Source organism: Mytilus californianus, unplaced genomic scaffold (genome assembly GCF_021869535.1).
Source record: "Mytilus californianus isolate M0D057914Y unplaced genomic scaffold, xbMytCali1.0.p SCAF_11, whole genome shotgun sequence".
Lineage (NCBI taxonomy): Eukaryota > Metazoa > Mollusca > Bivalvia > Mytilida > Mytilidae > Mytilus > Mytilus californianus.
In genome coordinates, this window is record NW_026262593.1 from 8711939 (window position 1) to 8725887 (window position 13949).

The 13949-nt window shown below is 34.6% G+C and overlaps 2 protein-coding genes across 2 annotated transcripts in view; one reads left to right on the top strand and one right to left on the bottom strand.

The window, feature by feature from the left end:
• The window catches only part of LOC127719498 (tyrosine-protein phosphatase non-receptor type 11-like), a 50264-nt gene extending 46851 nt beyond the window's left edge, over nucleotides 1-3413 (bottom strand). The window contains exon 1 of the mRNA XM_052225648.1: nucleotides 3304-3413. Coding sequence (XP_052081608.1) covers nucleotides 3304-3317 — 14 coding nt within the window. The 5' untranslated portion in view covers nucleotides 3318-3413. The remainder of the gene's footprint in view (nucleotides 1-3303) is intronic.
• The window catches only part of LOC127719500 (uncharacterized), a 39663-nt gene that overhangs the window by 9554 nt on the left and 16160 nt on the right, over nucleotides 1-13949 (top strand). The gene's annotated exons all lie outside the window — the stretch shown is intronic.

Sequence of the window (13949 nt, forward strand, 5' to 3'; positions counted from 1 at the left end):
TGATCTTTATAATTTTGGCCAAATCTCACGCATTTGCTTCATGAAAACTTAGCAGTACTGATATATTATAAATAAAAATGTCTGTGAGTGGCATTTTAATACCTCAAATTACATGTATATCCATTATTGTATCATATTTAAAATAAACAAAAATGATAACACATCACCTGTTATGTTAAATAAAATTCTGCAAATAGACAATGAAACAGATCCTAAAATGTTGTTTATGCCAGTGATCGGGAAGGACGTGCGCCTTGCACCAATTGTGCTTATCGACCAGAAATGGTGCATAGGGTGACAAATGTAAGCCCCCGCATGGCGCATGATATTTTTCACTTCGTTTTGAAACGTAGAGATATCGTCAAATGGATTTCCGATCGTATTTCGTGCCGCCATGTGTGAGTACACAACTGTATAGTGTTTACTCCAATGATAGGAGCACTTATATATTTTTGGGACGTCTCGGGTGTTTTCTTACGGTAATAATAGCAACATGCAGTATGACTGATTACCCAAAAAACGTAATTAACCATCATTCATGATATATTTTTTTATAAACAACTTTAAATTTGTGAAAATTGGCTAGTACAGGCGAGAATTCTTCCCTAATTATAATCTTTTAAGTAAGCTTGCTATTATTTCGATTGAAAAACCCAAAAGCCTTTTTATGAATAGTATAATATTTGTCTCCATAAAAGGGGCTTAACTGTCCTTGTCAATTTTTTTGGTCTTTGGCTCGTTTTGACATTTTGTAAACATGCCTTCAGCAAATTGTTGTTGTGTCTTATCAATTAACGTTGCTCTCTACTGTTATTTTTGTCATCGTGATGAAGTAATAATAATACAAGTGCAGAGGAAATGCCAGAATCGTCCTCTAATATGGAACGTCTGCAATAAGTATGGTATCGACGAAGACCCAAATTTAATGTAAAAAAAAACATGAACATGAACAAGGGAACAGTACCAGTTTTAACATTGTAAATAAAGGTTATCGTAAATATTGCCCGGTTTGGAAGAAGTTATTGTACATTCATTGAAATTGAAATTACAAAATCACAAGAACAATATCCATGATATTAATTAGAATCATACTTGTAAGTACAGTGAAATATACACTTTTTTTATTTTATTTTATTGTAAACGAATGGCCCACTCATTTGACAACATGGCCCATTAATTCTAAAAATGGCCCATTGAATTTATTTTTGGGGGGCCCTGGGCCCATAGAGAAAAAATCCTTCCAGATCACTGTTATGCAAATAAATACACCTAATCGCTATTTATTCCATTCCGGATAAGTTCTAAAATTACACAACTTTTTCATCCAGTTGAAGCTATCTGGGACCCTGTTTAAACAATGCACCATGCATGATACTTTTTAATGAGACCTGTTTAAAACATCGTAAATACTTCAAACACAATATTTTTTTGACTATAATTTGAGTTTGGAAAAAGTGGATCATAATCTATCAAAGTTTCCTATTGATCGCTTTCTAAATTTTTCCCTCCCTCAGCTCGTTACTAATGACCTTTGTTTGCGACCTGTTGACCCAAACAGGAAGTTGTCTAAATGACTGTTTTTTCCGGATTGGACTAAATAGCGATAAGGTGTATTAACAGAAGGAAAAGCTATATTAATAGCCCTTTAAAATAAGTTTTTTTCTTTTTTTGTCAAATTCCGTGAGATTTTCTGTTGAACAATTTTGAGATAAGCTATTTCATGTATTTCATCCTCATATACATGATATATAAATGGACCTGTCCAAATGGAAATACCAGAGGGGTATGGTAATATTTCGACCTTAGAATCAGGATCAGGATAACAGAGGTAAATTAATTTGGGTTGTCCGATTTTATCTGTACATTGTTGTGATCAGGAAATGTACAATGTAATCATGATACATTATTTTTTTATGATTACCATTGACAGTCAAGGATATAACTCTATAGGGTTATTAGAGAAAAATAACATACGCTTGTTATTGTGGACAAAAAAATCAAAGAACTGTGATAACATATGTATGTTACATGTTTCAAAGGGACAATATACATCATTAGTTTTGTTAAAATGTATACAAGTTCTATTGATATTGCTACTGTCTTTATGTATACTTAACTATAGAAAGATGTAACAGTTCATAGTTTGCCAATCATGCATATCACACCTATGTTATTACAGAACAAATATGCCTGTAATAACTAAACGGTGTTATTACAGCTTCTCTACATCATTTCAAAGCATTTGATCAGACATAGATCATGCTCAATTACAATGTATTTTAATTTATTGTAAGAAGTAGTGATCAGTGCATGTAATGAGGTTCTGCGCAAGTTTCCCAGTAATTCCCAAGTGTCTCATTTAATAAGTTACATGCCTTTAATAACTAAGCCTTGTTATTACAGCTAAGTTAATCACTTAAAAGCCTTGTCTCATTGATTTACCATGGTTAATGAAAAATGTATTAATCTAAATTAATAGTTAGTTATCAAGGCTATGCATTTAGTTTCTGCGCAAAGTTTCAAGAGTTCCCTAGAGCCCACTAAAAATAAAAATATTCATGATTTATTTTACAAATAACAAACATATGTTATTACAGATTTAGTAAATTTAAGGATTAAAGAGTAGACAACTCATAAAAGTATCTGTAATAACACATGCAAGTTATTTTCTGTAATAACCCTATAGAGTTATATCCCTGACTGATTGATTACAATTGAGTTATTTATCATTTTAAAGAAAACAGAAATCAAGAAGTGAAGAAATTTCCTTCCCAGTGTTAAATACATTGGAGTGGGTGATCAGTTATTTGTCAGGTTTTGAAAATAATGATTCTGATCAGTAAACAGTGTGATTGAAGGCATGATATTTACAAAATTTTAACAGATTCTGCGAGGTTATACGTCTTCTTTAGCTTATCAGAGCCTACCAGCTTCAGGTGTAGAGAATGATGCTTTCTGTGTAAAAGTCAGTGGCAAATTTTCGCAGACATTTTTTTTAAGACTGGAGGCAGTGGAGCCAGTGTTCGAGGCAATCTGTGGGAAGCCAAATTAAAAAAAAAAAGAAAAAACATGCAGAATCCCCAAAGGGATAAGACAGGAAATCATGCAAATCAAGTGTCAAAATGTTCTTCAAATAACATATGATCACGCACTGTACAGACTTAACACAAAAAAGTGCCATATTTTTGTGTACAAAGTGCGTCATTAAGGCTAATTGCTATGAGTGCCAGCCTTCTAGGGGCTATAATCATTTAAAGAAAATATACAGCTTGGTATAAAATTGTTTTAGGGAACTAACTGTACCTTCTGGAGGTCATTATTTGCCCCAAAAGCACCAATTTTTTTACAGTATTCTCTCTCTAATTTTTTTTTGTGTCCAGCGGAAGTGTATAAAGCCTCGCTTTGGCCCCGATCATAGTTCTCTGCACGTTTTATTGAAGTATTAAACTGCGGGAACTTTTGAAATCATTAACAAAAAACAGGGGCGGACCCAGCCATTTTTAAAAGGGGGTTCAAACCATATGTCCCCATTCAAAAGCATTGATCGTAAAAAAAGGGGGGTTCCAACCCCCGGAACACACACCCCAACTTCCGAAGCAAGGTTGTCGGCTCTCCGGGCTTTCCCGAAGTCCTGCGTTGATTGCCGAGTTTATGAACTTCGGTCCTTGCTTGGAAGTTGCACACACCCCTGGATCCGCCACTGAAAAATTCCATATTCCGCTAGGATCCTGGCTAACTGGCATATCTACTTTATTGATTTCTTTATACACCTTATCGCTATTTGTCCGCCATTACTAGACATCACAAAGGTTCCCGTAAAACTTTGACGTCATAATACAAAATATCTGACGCCACAATGGAGAATTGATTAGTGTATGACGTCAATAGAGTCGATCCGGGTAATTTCGTACAGGCGGGTAATTGCCGTACATATTACATTTTGCTTGTTTTTCTGATAAAATTGAGAAATAAAGTGTGGTTTAATATTATTTACTGATAATAAGATATGTATAACCTTGTATGTTCACGTTTTTACGATTTTCTATCATAGAATATGTACACATTTGCCGTTTGTCGGAAAGTTTTGTTCGCTGGCGTTTTGAGAAGATGATCTCGTCCAAAAAGTCACCAGATTTGTGTAAATTTTAAGTTTTGTTAATTTAAAGTAAGAACTTGCTATTTTAATCGAAATTTAGAAAACTGATGGAAACTGAATGCCAGAAATAGTTTTGAATTGACAGATACTTTTCCCTGAAGTATAATTGCAATCATTTCCAATAAAACGGACTGGAAGTGGGTGTACGGTATTACCCTACAGGATATTTTAAATAAAAATGGAACTTCCCCGAGGAGTCTAATATCGTACACGTCAGCTCTTAAATATGTTAATGTTCATTAAGTGATATAAATTTTGACTTAGCTTTGCTTATATCAATGATTTTTGTTAAATAATCAAATTAATTGCAAAATAAAATAAACAGAAAAGAAATGCATAAAACAACATCAATTCGATATGAGAAGAAAGAGGTCAAAATATGTTAATTTTGATTCTACGAACCACCAGTCCGCTGCCAATTAATTTATAGAGATAGACAACGACGTGTTTACAAACTATTCCTCCTTAATTGCGAGGGTCCTCTGTGCCCAATTGGTCTAAGTAGTCAGTCATCTCATATATTGCTAGCCAGTCAACACTAAGGTTGTGACTTCAAACCCCGCACATGCTTGGTAGGTGTGTTCGAATATTAGTTGAAAAGGATTGTCAGTTTTCCTCCCAAACAAGAAAACATAAAAAAAAACTACCACAAAAAGTTGGCAAACAGCTATGAAAGATGTTAAATATAGACATTATTAAGAAAATGTTCCATGAAATGGTGCTGGAACAATTGAAGATGATGCTGTAATTCAGGAAGACCAACCGACTTAGAATTAGAAAAAAAACTGCTGCAGCCTCTCAGCGTACAATGCGGGACTTGATTGTAAAGACCGGTTTGCTCAGAGTTAGAATTCTTTTCTGAATAGATTGACATGTCTTTCTTCAGACTGAACTAGTCTGAGAACGATAAAAACCGGATGAAGGTATCTGTCTATATAATACAAATCAGGGTCTATATTCATATCGCTTATCAAACTTAAGTCATGCATATATCCCATATATCGCCAAGTTCTCGTCCTGATGTCCATGTATTATTTGCAACTAAACGTTACTGTGTGTGTGTGTGTGTGTGTGTGTGTGTGTGTGTGTGTGTGTGTGTGTGTGTGTGTGTGTGTGTGTGTGTGTGTGTGTGTGTGTGTGTGTGTGTGTGTGTGTGTGTGTGTGTGTGTGTGTGTGTGTGTGTGTGTGTGTGTGTGTGTGTGTGTGTGTGTGTGTGTGTGTGTGTGTGTGTGTGTGTGTGTGTGTGTGTGTGTGTGTGTGTGTGTGTGTGTGTGTGTGTGTGTGTGTGTGTGTGTGTGTGTGTGTGTGTGTGTGTGTGTGTGTGTGTGTGTGTGTGTGTGTGTGTGTGTGTGTGTGTGTGTGTGTGTGTGTGTGTGTGTGTGTGTGTGTGTGTGTGTGTGTGTGTGTGTGTGTGTGTGTGTGTGTGTGTGTGTGTGTGTGTGTGTGTGTGTGTGTGTGTGTGTGTGTGTGTGTGTGTGTGTGTGTGTGTGTGTGTGTGTGTGTGTGTGTGTGTGTGTGTGTGTGTGTGTGTGTGTGTGTGTGTGTGTGTGTGTGTGTGTGTGTGTGTGTGTGTGTGTGTGTGTGTGTGTGTGTGTGTGTGTGTGTGTGTGTGTGTGTGTGTGTGTGTGTGTGTGTGTGTGTGTGTGTGTGTGTGTGTGTGTGTGTGTGTGTGTGTGTGTGTGTGTGTGTGTGTGTGTGCATATCCAGAAATCAACGCCACTTTGCTTATTTGAATATTATACTAAAGAAATCGGATACGGGTCACGGAAATTATATTGAAATGATAGGGAATTTAGAAAAAAAATGTCTGTTTTAACTTTGATTTAAGGTGGTACCTAACACTACAGGGAGATAACTCTGTAAAAATCAGCTAAACGTTTTAATTACGTTGTATTGTTAAGGAAATATTAAGCTTCTCAATGATCAAAATTAGTGTTTGTCAAACTGCTATATAACCAACGAAATTTTTCTGATAAAGTGGTTGGTTCAAATTTTTTTAAATTTTTATATTTTTGTCAAAGGGTCAAAGTAAACATTTTGTCAAAATTTTATGAAAATTAAACGAGCCAAATTAATATTAGTCAAGGTGTTGGGTACCACCTTAAGTGATAGACAGGTTGCCGGGGCAGAAAATAAATATACACAACAATATACACCATTTAAACGAAATATAATGACTGGCGTTGCAAAAATCAAGGTTCCTGAGCAATTTTAAAAATCGAAGCGAGAGGCTTTTAACATTGCAGTCTAAAACACAGGCTAAAATGGCTGAAACGTCAAATTTGCAAACTTCGTGTTGAAAATTGGCTAACAAGGTCATTAGAAATACAGGTTGCCGGGGTGAAACTTGAAACTTGAATGTCCAAAGAATAAGCAAGTCCAAACCTTGTATGAGTAGTAGTTGAACTCTAGAATCCCACGTAAAGTTAAAATGCCTCTATTTCAAGAAGAATAAACTCACGAAAACACGAAAAATTCACTAAATTCGCGTTCATTGTTTTGATTTTGACCGCCTGACAACTTTACGGAAATATCAGAGTGATTATAAACAAGGACTCTGTGACGGGCAACTTATAATATCCGTGTTTTAAAGATTTTAATGATATCAAGCCAGTCCAGTTCAAAATATTATCACGTGGTACAATTCTCATTTACATATTATGAATATTAATTAGCAAAAGTACTACTAATTTCTGGCTATGGTGTGTGTGTGCGTGTGTAACGTTACTGTCTGAAACACAAGTCCGTCATAATCATATCTAAATTCGTACTAATAATTTATTGAAGCTTTAATACAAACACAAATCTTAAGACACTTGCTTTTTGGTCCTTCTTTTGCAATTTTTGCATCTATACTCAACTTTGTCAATATATAATCCAAATATCAGTTAATTGAGATATCTTTTGACTGTTAATTATGTTGTATTCTGTGTTCAAATATACTGCCAGAATCTACATCACGACATGAAGCTGTGATACTGTGAATTTAAGTAAAGATTGAAAGACTTGAAGATGATCCTGGTAATAAAGTTATTTCCAAATAGCATTCCTATTTTGAATTTAATCAATGTACGGAATTACACATCAAGGTGTACGGAAATACACGACATCCATACGATATTAGCCACAGTGACTTTTCTGTTCGATATGCTCATTCTCGGTATTTTACGTTGAATGGCAAGGAAAAGGTCAAATATTAATACTATCTACGAATGATCTAGTTACCGGTTTCCTTCTTAAATATTGTAGTATCAAACAGGGAACCAAATGAGATTCATTTCGGACCAAAAGTGTACGGAATTACCCGGACCGACTCTAGTTCAAGAGGGGCAGATTCTCGGGTCAAACGGGACAGATTTCCAAATAGCGATAAGGTGTATTGGGATTGTATCCAAGGATAAATTTTGTATAAAATAATTGCAACCCCTCTGACTTTTCCCTATGTAATAGGTATGGATTATTTCCCTTTTCATTACTTATACTTTTTTCAGGCTGTTAATTTATTTGCTAGATAATATTTCATTTCTATTTGCCTTATTCTATTTAGTATTCATATATATATTGAGCAAGATTGACATTTTAGTTCCTTTATTTATTTGACGTTTGCGATAATTTTGCAATGTTATACCAGTATATTTGCTTACCATTTTGAAGGAACTTGGAAGTATTATAAAAGACATTAAATAATACGTCCATGCTTTTATGGTTTAGAAAATATTTCAAATGACCATCCACTTCCTTTCATTGAATTGAATATATCCGGCCGTGAAAAATATAAGTAATTATTTGGACTAACACCCCCTCACAGTAGCTGAAAAAAAACCAACCCTACCATTTTTAATTTTATCAAATGATATTACTATGTCAATGGAAACAGCTAGAGTTCTCGAAATATTTTTTCCCCAGGTAATCCCTGAAGAAAACCTGCTGATCCTCACTATTATTTCTTCTGCAAATCACCAAAATTGTGTCGGTCCTTTGCAAAATTTTGGTGGTCAGGACCTTCGAACCACCACTTTTCGAGAATTCTGCGGAAATTGCATAATAACGAAGTCCGTATGGTGACCTGTAATTGTTTACATCATTATCCTTGGGTCCAGTCTGGTTTACAGTTGTCTAATTGGAAATCATACCACATCCTTATTTTGAAACTATGAAACTGCAATATCAAAAACTGGACTTAAAAAACAGACCGATAGTTTAATATAGTGCTGTTTATCAAGCTCTAAACCATTCCGAGTTTAGTCAGCAAGTCACATTCGCAAGTTTAAGGGAGACCACCAAAAATATGAAGTCACGGGTCAATAATATTGTGATATTGTCCCCAATACAATAAGGAGGAAGTTTCAAAAGAAAATGCACTTTACTGACTATGTCAGAGGCGGTTTTCTAGGCCCCCCCCTCCTTTGTGGGAAAACAATGATTACTAAGGGAATCACTGAAGCATGACTGAAGCGGGCCCCCTCTTAGGCAATCAGTGCCCCCCCCCCCCAAACCCCTTTTGAAAATTTCTGGATCCGCCACTGTATGTAATACTATTATGGGTATTTCTCTGTAATACTTTTATCATTTTTTAAATATGATAGCGTTAATGTTATGGACGTTGAACTTTGAAAATTTTTTAAGGGAGGACATTTAATTACATCGTCCCGACACATCAAGTTAAAATATAAAACTTAGAAGAAAATAAGGTGACGGATGAAATAAGAAAGGAGGGATAATGGTTCTACCTTGTGAGCCGGGTCTCTCAATAATTATGGCATATGATACATGTATAAAGATAAAGAAATGTGAGAAGATTGCCAATGAGACAACTATCACTACTATCATTTAAAAAGGAGAGAGTGTCATGATAAAAGAGGGACGAAAGATACCAGAGGGACAGTCAAACTCATTGATCGAAAACAAACTGACAACGCCATGGCCAAAAATAAAAAGACAAACAGACAAATAATAGTACGGATGACACAACATAGAAAACTAAAGACTAAGCAATACGAACACCACCAAAAACTGGGGGTGATCTCAGGTGCTCCGGAAGGGTAAGCAGATCCTGCTCCACATGTGGCACCCGTCGTGTTGCTTATGTTATTACAAATCCGGTAAATAGTCTAATTCGGTATGTCACATTCGTGAAAAGGGAAGGGTATTGTAGTTACGACATAAGGAACATATCCGATATCATCTGTGAAACGGTTATTCCATAACGGTCAACCAACTCGTGATGGCGTCCGTAAAATTTACGAAGGGATGATTTCAACTTCACCATTTGGAACTCTTGGCTTAATAGCTTCCTTGTGAGCAGCAATCCTCTTTCAAGGAAATCATGATAGGAAACACAAGCCCGGGAATATCGTATCAATTGGGAGATATATACTCCGTTTGCAGGCGCTGCCGGAATGTTGCTACATAGAAATGGAAAGTTCACAATTGGGAAGCTGAAATCATCTCTTTTGTCGTAAAGTTTTGTTTTCAACCGACCCTCATTGTCAATTTCTAGATGTAAGTCAAGATATGAGGCAGACTTAACTGTATCTGTAGTATCCTTTATCTCTAGTTCGATGGGATAGATTCGTTCAACATAGTCACCAAATTTTGTATTATTTAGTGAGAGAACATCATCTATATAGCGGAACGTAGAGTTAAAGGATATTGCTAACCTTTTATCTCTCTTCCTAAGAAGTTCCTGTATGAAGTCAGCCTCATAATAATAAAGAAACAAGTCGGCAAGAAGAGGGGCACAATTGGTTCCCATTGGAATTCCGACAGTCTGTTGAAAAACACGTCCTCCAAACGTAACAAATATGTTGTCAATCAAGAAATCAAGCATCTTGATAATGTCAGTTTCAGAAATTTTTTTGTTTGAATCAGAGTGATTCTTTACAAAGTAGGATTTATCCCTCCCCAAGACAAGATACTTGTATCTAAAATTGACTATAAGTAAGCGCCTGTGTTAATATGCACCAAAAGCAAAGTAACAAACACTACGCACCGGCTAGTTTATAGCTGTTACTATAATAAAGCATGTTAATCAAGAGTTTTTAAAATGCCTTGCTTGCAAACTTTGTTTGGTTGTTTGCTCAGACATTGTAATTAAGATTGACACATAAATTCAATAAGTAGGCGGAGTAACAGTCTGTTTACTATATACAAACGTTTGATTGGTCAATGAATATCAAAATTGTTTCCCGTTAGGCACTTGAAAGATAAAAAGAAGCATGGGCTAAAGGGGGTACAGGAAAGGTAAAGTCAACCAAGTTTGAAATGGATTAAAAAGTAAAGCATGTCTTTTTGAGCAGTTTTAATGTCACATTTTAATTCAAACTATAATGTTGACATGCAATATCATTTCTTGTTACTTTTTACCGGGAGACATATAATACATATATCTCTGCTAATTACGTGAAATTTTGCACGTTAAGCGTCTGTATATATTCTACAAGAAAAAAATAACTTCAGATCACTTTGTTGAAAACTGTTTGAGAAATCAGTTGCTCGCAATGCTTCAAGGGTCAATGCAGTAGTAGTAATAAAGGGAATCTGACCATCAATATTATAAAGACATTCTTCGACAATTACAATAATTGTTTATCAACTAACTCGTGTATATCATTTAAAATAAAATAGTAAAATAATTTTTAAAACTCATTATCTTATTTGCTTAGTGCATTAAAATTTGACAAGTATGCAACAAGAAATGAAACCATATTCCTGCCACATTATTAATTATTTGATATACAAGTTTCCATCTAGAAAATTAATGGTTCCCAAATCTATGGCACGTCTGAACCACTTTTATAGATTATCCTAGATTATCTCAGTATACTACTAGTATTATCTCAGATAAACTAGGATTATCTCACTATTTTACATTAAGCTCAGATAAACCGGGATTATCTCGATTTTTTTTCAGATAATCCCGGTTTATCTCAGAATTTTAAGATAAACCGGGATTTTCTCAGCTTAATGCATATTTGAGATAATTCATTATATTCCTCACAAAATTAGATAAATAATTAACTGGAGAAAATCCGGGATTATCTGAAAATTCAGAGATAATCCGGGATTATCTGAGAATTTTGAGAAAATCGATTAACTGAAAAAAAGTAGCCAATAGAAAGCCACGACACATTGGAGGAAAATTTCATGGTCATAAGGGATAAGATATAGATACAATGGTGCATCTATACAGATAGAGAAGAATGAAAGATAACGCTCTTACGGGAAAGGTGTTAGAAGTTTTACATTTCCAAGTTTGATAAAAATAACAATTGATTTATTCAGGATGTACATGTATGACAAGTGTATCGATAATAATGAAGATCAGAGGATTCTAGAATTTAGAAGTTTATCTTGAGAGGTTTTTTAAGAGAATTTGAATGTTATATCCGTATTTGTCTTTATGAAGATAGTGAAATATGTTACATAAAAATAAGTTAAGCAAAGTTGAAATACACCATTTTGAAGTTCTAATGAGTTTCCTTTTAGAAAGTTATAATCTTTAAAAAAAAATATCACGCGCCGTTTTTCTTTCCTTAATTTTCTCTATTAAAAACTTATTAGAACTTCGAAATGGTGTATTTCAACTTTGTATAGACCTAATCAACATGATAATTGGTATCGAATATGATGTTACGTATCTCCAGTACTTCTCTATGGATAAGAGCTAAAACTACTAAAAACAAATTTACCAGAATTAATCGAAAACTTCCAGAAAAAGCTACTAATAATTATACTCTTATACTCTCATTACCAACTTATGTAGCAGATGTTACTATCAACATCCTAAACGGAATACTACCAGTAGAAGCCCAACTACATATCCGAGTACTTGGACTATTGAACAACATCTGTAATCAGCCCGAAAAGAGCATAGATAAATTGCTAGCTGACGACAATTTAAACTGAAAAATAGCCAAAGTTCTAGTTGCTTGTCGCTATAAAACATATGCCCAATAAGTACGATCTACAAAATGGTACACGGACAACACCGTCAAAAAAATATTATGGACCTCCAACATCAACAAAACAGTACAGGGTATCGTTTCAAAAAGCCTTCGTAAATCTACGTGTCATCGTACGTTCATCGTAAATAAATCGTAGGTTTTACAGCCGTTTCACAAAGCCGTCGTAAGTTAAGATGAGCATAAATAATACGTAAATCCTGGCGTAACTTACTACAGCTATACCAGTCGTATCTCGATCGTAGTTTTTCCGCGAATATGAATTAAACCATATCTAAGATGGCTTTATTCTCGATCAATATGCCGCAAATGTTAGAAGACGAAGAAGAATCTTCAATATTAGAACCACACTTTCTTCGTTTGATCATTTTGAAAATGAAATGGATATTATATCCAGATACAGACTGTATCAATGAAATACATTGGCAATAGATATAAAACATGATACAAATAGGTCCCATGCACTTACTCCTGAAACGCAGGTTTTGTTAGCTTTGCGCTACTCACTGGTTCTCCGGTAAAGCGCCCATTTTATGACGCTGATTTGTCCCACCGTAACAAATCAAAACTAACGACTTTGAGTTATATACCCGTAGCTTGTTATACATATATCTGAGATTTTTATATTTCTTTATTATCTATGTTTTTTGATTTATATAAAGTTTAGTACATATTGCACAACGATAGTGATCGTACCGGCCGTCATAATGTTTTCTTCGTAAACCTGTAATTCCCGTTAACGGATAGAAGACCAAGCAAGACTAAATATTTAGCACAACATATAGTGTGATATGAGTTAAATTTGATTATCAGGTTACCATAAATAATTTTGTTTATAAGGTTACCATAAATAATTTTGTTAAATCGTCATTTATTCCAAATCATATCAGTCTTGAAAACTAAACAAAGTTGAAAACTGCAGAGATTTGTTAAGCATGTAATCTCCGTGGAATGGTACATCCTAAACAAACACCTATTTTGAAAATAAATTCTACACCCAACAGATCGATATCGTTGTCAACATTCAATTTTGATACAACTTCTACCTTCAGATTCACGTATTTTGTTTAATAAATGACGAAATCATCGAAATGTAATCTCCGTGGAATGTAATCTCCGTTCACGTTTTTGTGAAGAGTGCTTTCTTTCACGTCCGCACTTCTATCGAGTATGGCATGCCAAATAAACATTTTAGATAATAATTACGGATGTCGAATATATAGATTACAGATCAATAACTTACATTGTAATTCAGACGACATAAGAAGACACCATGTGACAATTTTAATTAGTCAATTGTTTTAGTGTAACAGAGTTGCTTTTTTTTTTTAGATCTACAAAAAGAACACAAAAAAAACGAACTGGATGTTTTTATATCAATATTAATGCAAGTAAATAATTTTAACCGGTTTTCAATATTAAAGATCTGAAACTTTTATTATTAATATAGATTTGAATGAATGGTTTACACTAGTAATTTTTGGGGACCTTTACAGCTTACTGTTCGGTGTGAGCCAAGGCCCCGTGTTGAAGACCGTACTGTGACCTATAATGGTTTACTTTTATAAATTTTGACTTGGATGGAGAGTTGTCTCATTGGCACTCATACCACATCTTCTTATATCTATTGATACAGAATTTAATACGATTAAACAATTATGCAAGTAGTCATAAAAATTGCTTTGCCTAACGAGTTTAATAAATCATATTGCACAGGGAGAGAAGCTTTTAATAAAAATACTTTCTTTCATTAAAAATGAAATTACGACGTCGGCTGAGAGGGCATGGTATATATTCTAATGCAATTATTTTGTATCAATGGTTCTGAT